Raw genomic sequence first — 18,944 nt, forward strand, 5'->3', positions numbered from 1 at the left:
ACAGAAGGAATTAGATACTCATTAATTCAATAAATATCATATTTAAAAATATCAAGATTTTAATGTATTGCAAACTGAATAACAGTTAGCGCTGTGATTTGAGGCAAAGCTTCCAGGAAAAAGGAAGTAACAGTTTCTTTATACTCTTCACTTGTCAAACCCTATCTAGACTCTGGGAGGCTTAGTTTATAAAGGACATTAATAACCTGGAAAATATCAAGAAAAGCCATCAGGACGGTGAAGGGCTCATTTCATATAAATACAGGTTAAAGGAACTAGAAATGTTTAGCCTGGAGCATATAATGCCCAATGATAGCTGCTTTTAAGTATTTGAAATACTGTCATATGAAAGAGGGATTGGATTTCTTCTGTTTGTTCCCAGCAGGCAGACAGAATCAGAAGCAGTGGATGAAAGTTGCAAGAGGAAAATTTAGCCATATTGGGAAAAACTTCCTAATGATTACAGCTATTCCAAAGCGCAATGAGCTGCCTTGGGATGTGGTGAGTTTACCCTCGCTGGAGGTCTTCTGATAGAAGGTTATATGTCACAGTGGAAATTCCTTTTGTGTTGGGCTAGATAGTTGTTCCTTCCAGTTCTAAAATTCTGTGGAATAGGAAGATCATGTTGTAGTTATCTTTCTTCTTCCTCCAGCACCTAACATGGTGGTTTACATATAAAAGACACTAAATAAATTGTTATTGAACAAAGTAACTTGCCTAAAGTCAGAGAGTTTTTTTGTGGCATAGCCAGAAGTATAAACTCCATCTCTAGACTCCCCATGGAAGCCTGACAGAAAAGAAGAGAAAATGGTAATACTCCTTTCTCTGATTCTATGATCAATTGTTATTGCCACAGCTCAGTAGTTATCTATAAGGTTCTAGTTCTATGCCTAAGTATCTTCAAGACCAAAACTTCTATATCATTACCCAGAGCTGTGCAAGCATTTGTGTCACAGAGTTATTTCATTCTGATATCAGAATAAGAAGAAATATCACATTCTGATTTTTGCTTATGTAAAATACTGCTGGAGATAGTGCTAAATACTGTCATTTCAGTGAAAATGTAAATGTAATTGCCCACAATATGAGTGCCCGAACTTTCTGCTTCAAATTTAATGATAAAGTCAAACAAAGCAAAATTAATTTAAATCAGAATTCTAACAGGTACATTCTTGTTACCATAATAACCTTAATACATATTCTTCCCAACTCAGGGATAAATAGACACAGAAGAAAGACCACTGGAGCAGGATGACTCTGAGCTTCAGAGGACCAGGGGGTATCTACCTTTCCTCAAACTATGCTGCTCTTACGAACACAGTCTTCTAGGCAAGCCTGTACTTAAGAAAGGGTTACCTCCCCTTTTCTGAGAATCCAAGCAGCAGGATATTGGCAATTGGTCCAGTTTCAGAAACAGACTGGCTGAGAGGGAAAGAGCAACTCACAGAAAGAGAAATTACCATAAAAAGCAGCTAAGCAGCTAGGTGGCACAGTGGATAGAGACCAGGCCTGGAGTTTAGAATATTGATTTTCCTGAGTTCAATCTGGCCTCAGACAGTTACTAGTTGTGTAACCCTGGGCAAATCACTCAGTTTGCCTCAGTTTCCTCATCTATAAAATGAGCAGGAGAAGGAAATGGCAAAACACTTCAGTATCTTAGCCAAGAAAACCCCAAATGGGTTCATGAAAAGTTGGACTGAAAATGACTGAACAACAAACAATACCATAAAGAAAATAGCTCACTTTGCATGGGGATGTGAATTGTAAAATAGCTATGTACCAAAAAGGGAAAGTTACATGCTAAACTCTCAAACGATTCTAATCATCCTTTGACTATTACATAGTATTCCCTTTCTGCATAGGACTAAAACTACCAGATAGTTCAATTTTTTTAAGAAAAGGAATTGGACTTGAGCACAGAGACCTAGAATTTAATTTTCACTCTGCCACAGAGCATCTATATGAGCCTGTGCAAATCAACTAAGAGTAATTTTTCCTGAGTCTCAGCTTTTTCATCTGCAAAATGAGTAGTTCAGACTAAATGATCTCTATGATTTCCTCTAGTTCAGTGCTTCTTAAACTGTGGGTTGAGACTCCATGTAGGGTTGTGTAACTGAACGTGGGGATCACGAAAAATGGGGCAACAGTACAAGGTTTCTGAACACGCAATGACCAAAAATTAATTCAAAATCAAATATGTAATGAATCTGAGGTGTTCCTGGAAGCACTTTCCCGTGTTGCATCATACAACTTTACTGCAGCCTTGGTTCTGAACAAACATGTTCACTTTGCACCGTGCACGTCATCACGCTATGCAACGCCAACGAACGCTGCCAGAAACACCTTGGCTCAGATTCAAGGCTATCGTATGCTATGAATTGCAGAGTTTTTACTGTACATACAAAACTGTTAAATAAATTTTTGCTTGGGATTAGGACAGAATTTCCAACAATTTCTGAAATGGCCCTAAACATACCTCTGCCATTCTGTACTATGTATTTATGTTCAATGGTATTCTCAGCATTGATGATTATAAAATCAAAATATTGATCAACTCTGAAAAACATTGAGGATGCTCTACATCTTATATATAATATATCTTTTTATATATTACCTGGGGTCATGTAAAAATTTCTCAGGCAAAAAGAGGTCGCAAGTGGAAAAAGTTTAAGAAACTCTGCTCTAATTTAAAAACCTACGACACAATGACTATGATCTCTAAGGATGCTTTCACCTCTAAATCCTATAAATTGTTCAAGTCTTAGATCGTCACCTGAAATTAGGGAAAACGATATTTGTACTAACTCCTTCCTAAGGATTTTGCAAGGATAAAAGTTTTGTACACTTTAAAACACTATAAAAATGCCAATTATTTTTATTCTTGATTTTCACAACTCTGAAAGCAGACAGTGTATCATCATTATTTTATTGATGACAAAACTTGAATCTCTGAAAGTTTAAGTGATTTCCTCAAGGTCAAGCAGTTAGGAAATGATATCACTAAGATGAGAACCAATCTTTTGGTTCCTAATACAAATTCTCCTTTACAATATCAAAAGCACTTGAAAACAGTTTTTGATGAAAATAATTTTTTAAAAATACATAATTTCTATCAGTTGCTCATGGGCAAGCCAAACTAATCCAATAAAAATGACAATTCTACCTAAATTAATTTACCTATTCAGTGCCATACCAATCAAACTACCAAAAAATTATTTTATAGAGCTAGAAAAAACAATAACAAAATTCATCTGGGAGAACAAAAGGTCCAGAATATCAAGGGAACTAATGAAAAGAAATGCAAGGGAAGGTGGCCTAGCTGTACCAGATCTTAAATTGTATTACAAGGTAGCAATCATCAAAACTACTTGGTACTGGCTAAGAAATAGAGTGGTGGACCAGTGGAATAGGTTAGGTATGCAAGACACAACAGTTAATGACTATAGTAATCCACTATTTGATAAATCCAAAGACTCCAGCTTCTGGGATAAGAAATCACTACTTAACAAAAACTAGTTGGAAAACTGGAGAATAGTATGGCAGAAACTGGGCACAGACCAACACCTTACACCCTATACCAAGATAAAGTCAAAATGGGTACATGATTTAGATACAAAGACTGATACATAAGCAAACTAGGAGAGCAAGGAATAGTTTACTTATCAAATCTATGGAGAAGGGAAAAATGTATGGCCAAACAAGAGACAGAGAACTTTATGAAATACAAAATGGATGACTTTGATTGCATTAAATTGAAAATCTTTTGCACAGACAAAGCCAATGCAACCAAGATTAGAAGGGAAGAAGAAAGCTCAGAAACAATTTTTACAACTAGTATCTCTGATAAAGACCTCATTTCTAAAATATATAGAGAACTGAGTCAAATTTATAAGACTACAAGTCATTCCTCAATTGATAAAAGGTCAAAGGATATGAACAGGTAGTTTTCAGAGGAAAAAACTAAAGCTATCTATAGTCATATGAAAAAATGCTCTGATTTAGAACATTAGTGATTTACTCCTGGTTAGAGAAATGCAAATCAAAACGATTCTTAGGTACCACATCACACCTATTAGATTGGCTAACATGACAAAAATAGAAAATGATAAATGTTGGAGAAGATGTGGGAAAATTGGAACACTAATGCATAGTTGGTGGAGTTGCGAACTGATCCAACCATTTTGGAGAACAATTTGAAACAATGCCCAAAGAGCTATAAAATTGTGTGTACCCTTTGACCCAGCAATAACACTTCTAGCGCTGTATCCCAACGAGATCATAAAAAAAGAAAAAGACCCACATGTACAAAAATATTTATAGCACCTCTTTTTAATGGTGGCAAAAAATTAGAAATTGAGGGGATATCCATCAATTGGGGAATGGCTGAACAAGTTGTGGTATACAAATGTAATAGAATACTATTATGCTATAAGAAATGATGAGCAACAAATTCTTACAATCTAGCCAATAGCTCACAGATGCTCAGATTCCTTAAGAGTCTGGCTAATATGGTGGACCTTGTCTTTGGCTGAAAGAACGGAACCTTTTTTTTTTCTTTTTGGTGAGGCAATTGGGGTTAAGTGACTTGCCCAAGGTCACACAACTAGTACATGTCAAGTGTTTGGTCTGAGGCCAGATTTGAACTCAGGTCCTCCTGACTTCAGGGCCAGTGCTCTATCCACTGCACCACCTAGCTGCCCCAGAAGGGAACCTTTGTCTGGAAGTATCACCCAGGTTCGGCACATCTTGCTCAAGGTAAAGGAGCTGGCCTCTGAACTTGTACTACAGGCCATTCACCTACAGTTGGTAGCAAATAGTGGGTACCAGCCAATGTCCCTCCATTGTTCCCTGGATGCAGCCCGTGCTCCAGTCAACTTCCTCTTTAAGACCCCCTCAAGGCAGGAACAGCTCTACGTGACTCATCTACAGGAAGCAGTTTCAGAAGGTAGGAGCTTCGCCCCTTACCCCAAAAGAATTTGGGTCCCATTTGTTTGAGGGGGGAATGATGGGGTTGGGATCTGGACCCCAGAAAGGAAAAACCCTGGACTTCATCACATGGCCAAATATCTGGCATTCACCTGAGGCTGTAATATTATCAACTAGTTTTTCATTGTGGCTACACCCAATCTCCCAATACTTTATTACCCTTAACCTAGACTAGCCCTCCATTGTTTTATCTCCCTATGGCCCCTAGGCACTTCCCCCCCTTAATCCTAGCTAGGCTCCATTCTCCTTTAGCCACCTGGTCCAGGTCCCTGGCATTCCCTCCCACGGTCTTCTGTAAATAAGGTCCATCTTGTCTCCTTAAGGTGCTCAGACTCTTATAATCTAGCCAATAGTTCACTAATGTTCAGATTCCTTAAGAGTTTGCCATATGAATAAGAATTTGTCATGATGGATATGCTAATAAACTTTGTCTTTGGCTGAAAAAAAAAAAAGAAATGATGAGTAGGCAGACTTCAGAAAAACCTGGGAAGACTTATATGAACTGAGTGAAATGAGCAGAACCAGGAGAACATTATACAGTAACAGTCACATTGTGCAATGACTGACTTGGATAGACTTTGGCTCTTGCATGACAACTATGTTATCTGACAGCCTACATCTTTAAATATCACACTATGCCTAACCCATGTGATATACAGTCCAGTATTCTGTCTCTGACATGGAGAGACACATTTTTATAAAGATGCAATAGCTTTATCAACCTCAAAGAATTAGGGAACTATCCCACATATCCCCTGCTTTTTGTAATAAGCTGAGTTAAGTGTATCATACATAAAACTTAAGTGTCTCAAATCTCTCCTTTAACCTATACAAATGTATACTCCCTCATAGTATGTAGTACCCTTTTTAAATATTTATATTTTACCTAGCATTATGTCTGTTTGTATAATCTTATCTATTAGGTATAAGCTTCTTCAGGGCAAAGGATGTCTTATTTAAATCTTTTTACCTCCCCCCAGCACTTACTGAAGTGCATACTTGGCACCTAGTTAATGTTTAATAAATGAGTGAATACTGGAGAAACAAGTTCTAAATTTCCAGAACATATAATTTAATTTAACGTATGTGAGTACTCCTTCTAGTAGTGTAGATTATGGTCTCTTTATTCCTTAGTAGACAATCTTTGTGAACTGCTATGGCTAAAACATGCTTACCACTCGGTGATCAATCTTCTGGTAATAAGTTACATAGGTAGTTTTTTTAAACCAAAGTATTTGTCCTAAAACTTTAAGGGGTGTTTCATGCTAAGATTTAGTGAATAAATTACCTCATATTACATCCCTCTACTTTAACTGGACTGTCCACTACTTATTTTTCCTATACCTTTGCTTTTTAAATGTGTTTCTTGTAAGCAACATATTGTAGGGGTTTATTTTCTTATCCAATAAGTCACTATTTTTGTTTTTTAATGTATTATTTAATTAGGTCACACCTAAAATTATGAAAGTTAGGTTTATATTTTCTTCTATCTCTAACAATGAGGGTCCCCCCCCAAGTTATTAATTTTTCCCTCTTCTGCTGTAAACACAATATTATGTTCCCTCAGTTACTTTACTTTAACCTTTTTTTCAGGTGTCCCTGTTCCCTCTGGCTCTCTTCCCTTTACCTCTGTAAGAAAGGATTAGGAGTTAGGCTTCCACAGCAGAACAAGGGGATGCTGAGGACTTCCAAGATCTTGTGGATCTCAACCAACAGAAAGTGCGCCAAACATTCCACAAACAACTAGTTCCTTAAGAAAGAGCCCTGGAGGCTAAACCAGTTGCAACCTGTCAGGGTCAAGGACATGGGCCTTGACAGGACAAAGGCTTTTCACTTAATAAGCTTTTGAATATTAACTGACACACCCCGAGGGCTGAGATAGCCACCATTTTGAACATGTGACACATGAAGTAGGAGGAGTTAACAGAACATGGAGGAACATGGGATGGGCTGTTCAGGAAGAGTGTAACTCAGATGAACGAGACCAATCCTAGCCCTGGTGGGTGGAGTATGGATCTTATTAACCATTTAAAAGTTGATTCTACCACTGAACCCAGCAAGCACCTGCCATATTAGAGTGCGTTGTGCCTACTTCTCTCGCAAGAAGTATAATAAAGGCTTTTCTTCACTCACTTCTGTAGTAGATTTTTGTTTCAGATTTTTCTAATACCTCTGATCCTCTCTTCTCATTTGTTACCCATTTCCTTTGGAGTTTTATTAGTTCCTTTTTCTCCTTCTGCTTTTATCTAGATGTATAATTCCCCATCCCAGCCCTGTCCTTTCTTCCTCTCAGTCAAGAAGATTCCTCCTTTTCTCCTTCAATTATTCCTGTTTGTTTTTTTAATTTCATTTTTTGTGTACCTTTACAAAAAGGATTCCTCTCATTCTCTTCATTATCCATCCTCTCCTTCTGCCTAATCAATTCCACCATTCTCTGTTTCATGATCCTTATAATGATCTGGGTTGTCTCTTTTCTCTGTGTTCCTCATGCAATTAAAGCTTCCAAGGTATCCCTTCTATGCACGCCTCTCTAGGTGCTTTCTGCCACTGCCTTGTAGGACTTGTGCCATGGATTCTCCTTTCCCATTACACCTCACTTCCAGAACAATTCCAATTCTTACAAGTGTCAGAGGACACTGCCAATGGTAGGGGCCCTCTCCCCGCAAGTCTTTATTTATGCGCTCCACCTCTGAGCTATATCCTCCCCTGGTTACCTTTTTTTTTCCCTCCACATTTTTCTCAAAATCTCCTTGTGCCCATATTTTCCTACTGTCCCATGTACAAGTTCCAACGTCTCCCTCTCCATGTAGGACAAGTAGACTTTCCAAACACCAAATCATGCAGGTATACCCAGTTTAAGATCCCCATCTCCCTTCACAGAAATCTTCTCTTCATCCATAGGAGCATTCAACAGTGCCAAAGTGGGAGGTATTCTTCCTTTCTCCCCATTTTCAATCCTTTCGCCCTCCTCCTCCTCATTCATTACTCTTCTCTTTCTAAAACCACAGAGGTCATCTTCCCCTCATTGCTAATCCTTGATTTGATCCCAGCACATCACACACTCCTTTCTATCCCCCTGTTCTCCTCCCCCTTTCATGTACCCTCTCTCACACACAAAAAAAAACATTAATTCACCTGTAGCCAGTGTCACCAGGTTCTGTCCATAATACATTTATCACCTTCTTATACTTTTTCCAGATTTCTGACTTTACTCCTATCTCCTTGTGTATATTCAGAAAACAAGTCTCATACCAGTCCTGCTGTTGTCATTACTCTATTACTACTGCTCTCCTTACTTCCTGCATCTGTTTATTCCTTCTGTATTTCTGCTGCTTGGGATGTTCTGGTTTTCTTCCAGAATGTTTCAAACTCTTCTTCATTATTGAACGTTCATCTTTTCTCCTGTTTGGTTAAGCTCAGATCAGCAGAGTAGATCATCCTGTGCTATTGCTCTTTGGAACACATCATTCCATTCCCTATATGTTTTTTACTGGGAATAGAATTGCATTATTTAAATGTCTTTTGCTTTGTATTTGAAGGTTTTTCTCCTGATCACTTGCCAAACTTGTAGTTTCTGTTAAATTTAAGCACTATCTATTTCTTTTCCAATACCATACAGTTTATATTTTTGCTTATTTGTATGTTTCGGTTGTTTAAAAAAATGTTTATTGGTCTTTTGTTGTTACATGACTTTATTTCCTAGTATATCTCCTTCATTCCTCTTCCATTGAGCCATTCATTATAACAAAGGGTAAAAAAGTAGGGGGAAAAGAGCCATTCAGTAAAACTAATCAACATACCAATGAAGCTCAACAGTATATACAGTATATAGTATCCCATCTACAAAAAGGGGAGGGAGTTACATTTTCATATCTTTTCTTTAGGGCCAAGCTGGGTCATGCCCATTTGGTTTTCTATACAATATGCTAGAATTTTTTATCAATATTATAATAAATGAGGCAATTACGACATCATGGATAGAGGCAGGAAAACCTGGATTCTAGTCCTGCCTCTGACAGAAACTGGCTGTGTTACAATAGAAAAAAAAATTTCCTAATGCCCAAATGTACAAAACTATTTGTAGTAATAAATTTTGTTGCTGAAAAAAACTGGAAATAAAGCGAATAGCAGCATAAATTGTGATATGTGAATTAACAGAATATTATTGATGTGTAAGAAATGGTCAACATCAATGATTCAGAGAAACCTGAGAAGACTTGAATGAACTGATACAGAGTGAAATGAACAGAACCAGGAGAATAATTTGCATAATGATCACAATGATGCAAAAGAAAACAACTCTGAAAAACATCAGAACTCTGATTTATACAATTACCAACTTTAGAAGGCTGATGATGAAGCATATCCTAGGTATTAGTCTTAAAGACAAGGAATAAGACATAGATTTTCAGACATGGCCAATGCATTGACTTGTTTTGCTTGTTTGCATATTTGTTACAATGGAGGAGGGTTTTATTTGGGAGAAGGTGATTCAGTGGGTATCAAGAGATGCAAAAAAAAAAAACAAAGAAAAGAGCATCAACGAAATATTTTAAAATTTATGCAGAAGAGAACAAAGGCTTAGAAGGGGATGCTATTTTGTTACTAACAGGCAGGGCAATTTAAACAGGATAATCTTGTTAAACAGAATAAAATTATTAAACTGAACACATATTTTAAAAAATGAACTGTAAACATTGTTGTTTCACAGACTGATTCACAATCTTTTTTTATATATTGAAATATCTTTGTTGATTGTTAACTTCGTAGTAAAAAAAGAAAAACAAAAGAAAAACCATCTAATTTCTCCAAATTTGCAGTGGAGAAAGATTCTAAAAAGAGTTCACTATACTGACAACAGATACAGTCATAATTTTTTTTTCCTGCCCTGCCATCTCCCTCGCATCCCCCGCAGTTCTCCTCTTCAAGTAACATTATGTAAATCTCTGGATTACACTAATTTTTAATACATTAATTTAATCACTGCATCTGTTTTTAGTGGGAATGCTTTTAACTGTGGCTCCTGTTGTAGATAGATACTTTTTATAATGTTAAAAATGAAGCTATTCCTATTTGTATTTTTGAAAATCATGAATACTAGATTTGGCAAAAGCTTTTAATCTACAGACATAACTGCAGTTCAGCATCTGTAGAGAATATGAAATGGTAGAGAGAAATTCTATCAAGAACTTGCTAAGACCTTCCAAATTCAATCAACTTTTCTTTTGATGACTTTAATGCACAGGTAAAAATTGGGAAGCATGGCCAAAAAAAAACCTCTTGAAAATATAGAAAAGAAAGAGGCCAATAGTTTACAATCCACACAGAAAAATTACAATTGCACAGGATTAATTTTTCTTCAAGAAATCTCAGCAATCAACTGGCCCTGCTCAGCAAGGCCTTCCTTATAGGTAAGGGCAAAGCTGGGGGCTTTCCTTTCCTGAAGTTTACTGAGCCTGTAGGTGGATTATACTGAGTCCTGTGTTTTGCTTCCTGTGCCCTAAATTATGAGTCTAAATGGTTCAAACCTCCTCCTCTTCAGCAACAAAACAAAATCAAAGGATTTATCTGGCTTGCAGGGTCTTACAAGTTGATGGGACAGTAGTGAAAGAGAGACGGTATTAATTGAGAGTCTCTACCTCACACATTCCTGTTTGCAAAAATTTAAGTAATGTACCCCAGCCAGTAGAGCCACTTTCCAGTGCTACTGTGATATGTATTAATTAAATAAATGTCAAGTGCTAAAAAATAATTTTTTTTCCTTCAAGCAAAGTTAGAAAGTGCTAGTCAAATACCAGGCATCACAAAAAATGAAATGGTATCCTAACAGACAAATGATTACTAATTTGGGAGTCATTTCCCAAATTACTGTCCAAATACTGTCACATGGCTGACGATTGTTAGAGCAAAGATCAAATTGAATACCAAATTAGAAGAATAAAATGAGGAAATACAGTATACTACTAAAACATCTGAAGCCAAAATAGAAAATGGATTAAAAAAGACACAGACACAGATTATCACCATTTCCTAAGGAAGCTTACTTAACTGCTGGAAATCAACACTAGAACAAGGGAAGGGGAAGAGCAAAGAAACCACCTCAGTCAGCCAGTACTTGATTCCTTGCCAACTGCATAGAGATAGAAACTAAGGGCTATGCCAGTTTAAAGTTAAAACTCATTTGCAAAACCTTGCGAATAAGGATGGTGAAAGTATTATCCACAAAATAATGGAAAGCAATAGAGGTAAAAATAAGTTTACAGAAAGCTTGGCAAGAAAGCTGTTCAAATTACATCATGCCAAGAAAATTTAAGGTTGAAACAATAAAGACAATGAACATGAAAATATCTGTCAAGATAAATTCACACCTTTTTTTCCATCAATAACAATGAAACCACTCTACCTGGCTCTTTTCAACTTGAAGAAATAGAAATGACACTAAAGAAAATAAAGATGAGAAGAGCAGCTAGACAAGACCAAGTATACAATGAGTGCCATGCTAAAAGCAACAAAAATTTTAAGTTATTAAAAGATCCAATCTCAAAATAACTAAAAGAGAGGATACCAAACACTCGGAAAAATTTGTAGAAGTTATAAAGGCAACTGAGAAAATATCAGTTACTACCTATCCACTCATGACTACTTTCCCTAAAAATCCTTTATGAAAATTATATATATATGTGTGTGCATATATATATACATATATGTGGTATTAATGATGAAGGCAGAATAAGTGAAAGCAACAGGCCTTCACAAACATTTTCTAGAGTAGATTCAATATTTATAGTCACATAACTAAAAAAGTTTCAGAGGATACAAGATCAAGATCTCACTTTTTATCATTTGTTGATTAGAAAAAAAATTCCAAAAGACTTAAGAACTCTGATGAATGCAATGACCAATCACAATTACAGTGCACCTGATAGATGAGGTTCTCAATAAGACATACATTCTCAAATATGGGAATTTGTTGACTATGCAACTAACCTTATTACAAAGATTAGTATTATTACAAAGATTATTACAAAGATTTTTGTTTGTTTGTTTGCTTTAATTCAATTGGGGAGTGTACGTTTTGGGCTAGGCCTGACTTCTGGGCTTGGCCTGACTAAAGACAGTCCCTTAATAGTCTATGTTCAATATTGGAGTGAAATGAGAACTCAGAGGACAGTTAACCATTAACAAAAGAAGATTTACTAAGCCTTAGCAGGGGAAGGCTATTCAACAAAAATATTTATCAAGGATATTGTAAGTTGACCCAACTGAGTGAAGCTTCCCTACCTCTGGGTTGCCCATAATGGCCCATCAGCCAAGCATCCTGGAGCTCCTTGTTGCTTCTGTTTTGTACTAAGGAAGTGATGTCAATAGACTGAGCTTTTAGTCCCCTGAGTCATTCAAGTTTCCTAGATCATTTCAATATTTATTAAGAGAAAATTAGTCTAATTTGCAGGGAGAGGGAATGGCGGGAAGGAGAGAATATTGCTCTCACCACAGGAAAGCTAGTATGAGGGTTAACAAAAAGCAAAACAAAAGGAAGGCCAGAGGGAAAAACAGCAGAACAGTTATGAAAGTTAAATGCTTAATTTATTATATACTTAAAAGGAAAAGCAAGTTGTACATAACAGAGGTTCACAGTTTCACATACAATCCTCTTTTTATTTACTTCGTATGTGAAAACATTAATTTTGGTGTTTGAGTTCAGAATAAGAAAAACTTTTAAAGAAAGAAAAAAATCCAGGTTAAATTTTTTAATCTTTAAAAAAATGTTTAATTCTTAGCCATTCTAAAGTAAAGCATCACTATATAACACATTAGTTTTTACACTAATCAGGTCCTTGAATGTAAAGCAAATATACCTGTCATTTTTTTTTCAGCACTTGACAAATAAAAGATAACATAATAAATTTTGCATTTAAAAGTTTACAAGAAAAGTAGCTTTGTCCATACGAATCTAATAGCCAGAGGTGACCAATTAAACTGAGACAACCTTCCATGTCACTTACCTGAGGGAGGTATCCACAGCAGGTCACCACATGAAACCCAAATTGGTCCACAAACTGAAGTTCTGCCTGCCCTCCTCCTTTCCCTTTGCAAGCAAAAGAACAAAAACCACCAGTTACTTTCCTCAGAGAGGCCCTGGCTCCCACTCATGGGAATAAACAGCTTCCAGTCTTTAGTCACTTTCAGAAATGATTAGAATGTCTTCTTCTTCACCTTGTTTTCTTATCTACAGATAAATAATTGGTGTTTCAACCAACACCAACAATTAGTGGGAATTTCACCAAGAGAACATCAGGAAAGTAATCCTGGTTCCAAAAGGAGTAACTCAAAGTATCATTTGCTGATGATAGCAGAAGAGGAAGTTCAGGAGGATGGAAAAAGAGAAAGGAAGTCAATTCTTTAAGGAACTAAAATTCCTAACAACATTAAAAAAAAAAATACATTTGCTGATGACCAACTCAGGATACTTACTTCTGAGAGAGCCAAGATTATGTACTTCAATCACAACTTCAAGTGCCTTAGAACTTGTAGTTAAACAAATCTTTAAGGACAGAAATACAGTACAGGCAGAGCAAAAGGTATAAGGATTAATGACATCTGTGTCTGGCCTTTTAGAACATACTCTTTAGTATTATGCACAGTCAAGGAATGAAGTATTTTGATTAATCAGATATTCTGCTTAACAGACAATTATACTATATGGTTTACTCAATTCAATCTCAAATTTCAAAGTATAGAATCATATGAAAATACATCATAAATTTATACCAATGGAAATAAAAAACTAAATTATTAACGTACTTCAGAATCTTGCTTCATAAAGGATCACCATTATGAACTTCATTCACCACTGTATTATGGTAATAATAACGAATGTATAAAGCTTTATTTTATGGCTTATAAAGCTTTTTTAGAATTGAAGAAGTACTAATTAATAGAGATTCCCCAACTGATGTAATACCAAAATGAATTTGCATTATGCTCACTTCTAGAAATTATAGATTATCTTAGATAACCTTAGAACTAACTAAGGTTAGTTGTGGGTCCACAGACTTTCAAGAGGTCCCTGTATAAATTTCAGTGAGTCTGTGAATTTGGACAGGAAAAAATTACATCTTAATTTAAAATAACCTCTAACTGAAATTTAGATTTCCTTCAATTATGAACATACGCAACAAATATTAATCTAAGAAGAGATCCATAGGTTTTACCAGATTACCAAATGGGTCCATGATACAAAAAAATGTTTAGAACCTCTGCCTTAGGCATTCCCTCAATTCAGTCATTAAGCAAACATTTATTAAATGCGCACATGTTTGTGGCAAATAAGTTTATACAACTCATTCCTAAAAGCAATCTACATACCAGCTCTATTTGGCATTCTTTGGCTCTTACGACCTCACTTTGTCCAAACTGGCTGCTTTTCAAAATTCAGTATAAATCCCAACTTTTGCTAAATGGTTCTACTGCTTGAGTTATTCTTACAGTATATATGTATGTGTATATATGTGTGTATATACATATTTAAACCATTGTACCATACCAACAGTTGTTTCTTCCTTCCTGAGAGTCTCACCAAGCTTCTTGTTATGAAGGTGCAGATTGGCTAACTGCGATCCAAGCTTTGCAGCATGACTACAAAATCAAAAGAAATCAATTTTTCTACCAATAAAAGATGAAAGAGATAATACCAAAGTTACCAAAAAAAAAATCTGCCCTTAAAATCTTAAGGCACAATACATAAACATGGCATAATTAAGTATGAGGCTAACACAGAATTTTAAAACCAATTTAGTGAAAGACCATAATTTTTTGATATTTCTATTCCCCTTCTGAGGTTCTAAGCCCTGATCATCCTCAAAAATTTTACCCTGAGGGGGCAGCTAGGTGGCACAATGGATAGAATACCACCTCTAGAGTCAGGAGGATCTGAGTTCCAATCCTGCCTCAGATACTTGACACTTAACTAGCTGTGTGATCCTGGAAGGTCACTTAACCCCAATTGCCTTGCCCAAAAAAAAACCCAACAAATTTACCTTGAAATATTCCTTTCTGTTTACCTTTTAGTAAGTATTCCACAGAATATGATGGTAAAGTACTAAAGGTACTACTATACATTCTGTAGGAAAGCACACTGTGCTGTGGTGCCATGTCTTTTTAATATAGTATTCATCAAAACCATCTCCTCAGAGTACAAAAAGATTGAGGAATAAACAAGCCACTACAAGGAAGAATTATGCAAACTTTAGGAGAAAATTTGTCCAAGACTTACCTGTTTAAATATCTCATGTCCAAATGCTCCATCACTAGTAGATTCCCACCCCCTGGCACATCTATCACTTTCATAGGTTTGGGTACTTTCACTGTGTTTGTTTGCAGGATAGCAAATAAACTTGCCATTTCACCTTCAAACATTTTTTTGGCCTGTCAGGAAAGTAATGAGGAGAAGAAATAAGAAAGGTCAATACTGGGAGAAAAAAAAACCAAAAACTAATGAACTCTGATATATGAGACAATTTCTAGGAAAAGAACATTTCAAACCAAAAATTTCTTGATCAAAATTGAACTGATAAAAACAACTTGTCCCCAAATAAACCTTCAAATACAGTAGAATTAAGAATTACGCTTGTGTATGGGATCCAAATGTCAAACAATTTAAACAAAATAGGCTATTTTTATGGCATAGTTACATCCAAAGAGGCTAATAACACTTTAAAAATTCTCTAATGGAGCAGCTAGGTGGCGCAGTGGATAGAGCACTGGCCCTGAAGTCCGGAAGCCCAGAGTTCAAATTCGGCCTCAGACCAAACACTTGACACGTACTAGCTGTGTGACCCTGGGCAAGTCACTTAACCCCAATTGCCCCCAAAAAAAAAGAAAAGAAAAAAATCTCTAGATGTTCTAAGTCCACATCAGAAAAGTAAGCCAGATAGAATTGCCATTTACAATTTCAAGGTGCTCATGTGATTATGTAGCATAGTCTAAACTCTTTTTATTATAACAATGCTATTTATGTACTGAAGGAGGAAGAGGAAAAACTAAAACAGAAATCTAACAAAAACAAAACAATGTTAAGTTCCCTGAAAGCAGCTGAATCAGGGAGTACTGAGTTCCCAATCTAAACAATCGGGTCTTTGTGGTAGGTGATGCCAAATCTTTGTAGTTCATAATGTAAAAAATTAGAAACACCAGCAAAAATAATGACACTTCCAGCATATTCACTAATCCTCATCACATGTCAGAGAGAATTGCCTTGTACTATCACTTGCTTAGCATTTACTGGAAAACCAGCAAGGACCTTCTCCTCCCTAAGAGCCCCATTAGGGCAGGGAGTAGAATATACATTTTTTGCCTAATGAGAGCCAACAATGCTACCCTATGGTCCTCCAACAGCTCCACGGGGAGAGGTTGTACAACGATCACTGAGTGTGTTATATTGCCAACACAGAGTCTAATCAGCTTCACATTATAGTACGCAATGAGCTACGGCAGACCTGCCTTTTGTCACTGCAGATGCCAGTGCCCACTCTTTTCCCTTTGGATAGCTACTTATGCTGGGAGCCAATGCAATGAGGTCTGCTACTACTAGAACCTGAGTCTCTTTCCACTGCTGTCTGCCCTCGGGGTCCACTGGCCAGCATGGCTGCTATTTATTCTGCCAGGATGAACTACTTTACCTCCTGTGCTAGAGCAGGACAACTACAACTACTAGGGCCTAAGCTATTCTGCCCCATGTTGAACAGTATTGCTGTAGTTCTGAGCACTATTGTACTACCATTGCTGGGGCCTGACTCCAGTCCAATATGGCAGGCCTGACTGTGCTCTTGTATGGAGAAGGTTGCTGAGGGTCTACACTGTCACTGCCCACCCAGTCCACACCAGGAACTCTGTAGGTGCTGCTACTGCTGGAGGAGAGATGCAAAACAACACAAAAAACAAAGCAGCAAGAGACTCACCTCAGCTAGTACATGTCCTTTATTTCCCATGTGCAAGCAATATCATTTCTGGGTTGTGGAAATTTTCCTGGGCCTTGAGTTCTAGCTATTCAGGGGGTTCTCAATGAAGCTCTTGGGAAAGAATTCAAAGTTCAGGGGAAAGAGTGTGAACTTTTAAAACTGATGCAGCACCTATGTTCTTGGGTAATTAAATGAAGGGCAATCGGCACATTTATCTATATCCCTAATTCCTGAAATGTCTCTGAGATCCTGGAATTTATCACTGTCCTTTCAAATGCCTCCCCTAACTGCCTTGCATCAAAGGATCAAAACAAAATTCTCAAGGCAAAATTGAGGGTGATCTCTCAAATTCCAAATTAACAAAATAAAAATTCAAATAGTTTCTTCAGCACAATTCTAAAATTCCATGGATCTGCCTTAGTTTGCATTATTTCATTATTAGGGTCCTTCATATCACCCTTCAATGGCTTGGCTATGTCCGTATAGCATAGGATTGGGTTATGCTGGTTCAGATTGCACTGTCATTTCCAAAACAGCCATTCAAAACCAAACAGTTTACACAAATGACTTCCTTGAAGCTTTTAAGACCTTTCAGAAGGCCTCCCCGAAGCAACTGGGTGATGATGACCACCAACAATATCAAAGCATCCAGGCCCAGCAAGGACTGAACACTAGTTTTTCTGAATCTACTTTTTTCTAATAAGGTGAAAATCTTTCTCCAAGCCCCCAAAATCAGCCCCTTCAGGTTACTTTGAAGGTAAACTGAGCTCTGAATAAATTCCCTTTTAGAACTTGGAGGAAGCTGAAATAACCAGGCTAGAAGGTCCAACAAAGCTGGAGGGCCTAAAACAAAGTTTACCACAATTATCTTTGAGGTATAGTTCTTATCTTCTTTTTAGCTTATTCTAATTTTTAGAATATTCAGTTCTTGGATGAGCTTTTCTACTGTCTGTTTTAAAGTATCAATTTTCCCTGCCATTCTTTCCTCCCCAGCTATTCCATTTTATATTTCTGGTTTCCTTTCGTCCAGGTACTCTTGTAGTCCTTGTGGCCTGGATAGATTTTTTTCCTCCTGGAAACTGGACTATTTTTGAGCTTCCTTTTTATCATGGTGTTTACTGCCGGGGTGTCTTTCAGTTCAAGCTATTTCTTCATGTTTCTCTGTTTTTCCTTTGGTTTGTTCTTTTCAACAGCCTCAGTGTCTATGTTGGGTGGCCTGTGCCTAGGTCAGACTATATTCCCGTACTTCTAAACAGAGTAGACTAGACAGGTAATGTGGTGGCTAAGACTAAGAAAGCCCTTCCTTCAAGGGATTCCTTAGGTGTTCAGTTACTAGGCTCTGCCTCAATCTTCCCTCTTAACATAGGGCTCCTGTTGTGTCCCCTGTACTAGGTTTTGCCAGGGCCCCTTCCCTGATCTTGATGGGATACAACTCTACGGCAACCACTCTCATGCTGGGCTCTAGCCTCAGGTTTATGGTCTTTACATACAGCCTGCCACTGGGCTTAGATCTATTCTCTCATCTGCTTCCATTAAAACCACCATCCCTCCAGCCCTACGTCTGACCTCTCCTGGTGCCCTGAAACTGTTTTCAACCAGTTTGCCTTGTTTCAAAGTTCCTATAGAATTCCAGTGGTTCGTCCATTCACTCCTGGGCCGTGTGAAATTAAGGGGGGTGATTTCTCCTTATTTTGCCAGTTAATGGGGCATTTTAAGATTTATTAGGGTGGTTGAGGAGAATTCGGGCTCCCCTAAATCCTAGCACAATGACATCTTCCTCTGATCACTTTTTCTTATACTTTATTTCTCTTGCATTAATCTTCTCTCTTTAGTTGAAATTTATTTTGCCTGTGACTAATCCCTTTCCAACCTGGCCTTCTCTCTTAAACTTCCTTCTCCCAGAGACTTCCTATTTTCCTGTTCAATTTATTTCTATACCAAGATGTGTGTATCTCAGTGTGTTCAACTCTCCTTTACCCAGATCAGAAGGGTGAGGTCCAC

The 18,944-nt window shown here is 37.1% G+C and overlaps 1 protein-coding gene across 1 annotated transcript in view; it reads right to left on the reverse strand.

The window, feature by feature from the left end:
* Positions 1-18,944, reverse strand: part of LOC114026736 (ketosamine-3-kinase-like) — a 33,168-nt gene that overhangs the window by 4,807 nt on the left and 9,417 nt on the right. Inside the window, exons 2-4 of the mRNA XM_027840453.1 lie at positions 15,260-15,411; positions 14,531-14,622; positions 12,990-13,072 (exon numbers count right to left, since the gene is read on the reverse strand). Of these exons, the coding sequence (XP_027696254.1) occupies positions 12,990-13,072; positions 14,531-14,622; positions 15,260-15,411 (327 nt within the window). The remainder of the gene's footprint in view (positions 1-12,989; positions 13,073-14,530; positions 14,623-15,259; positions 15,412-18,944) is intronic.

The sequence above is a fragment of the Vombatus ursinus genome, unplaced genomic scaffold, assembly GCF_900497805.2.
Source record: "Vombatus ursinus unplaced genomic scaffold, bare-nosed wombat genome assembly UNPS02004704.1, whole genome shotgun sequence".
In the NCBI taxonomy this organism is placed as follows: Eukaryota; Metazoa; Chordata; class Mammalia; order Diprotodontia; family Vombatidae; genus Vombatus; species Vombatus ursinus.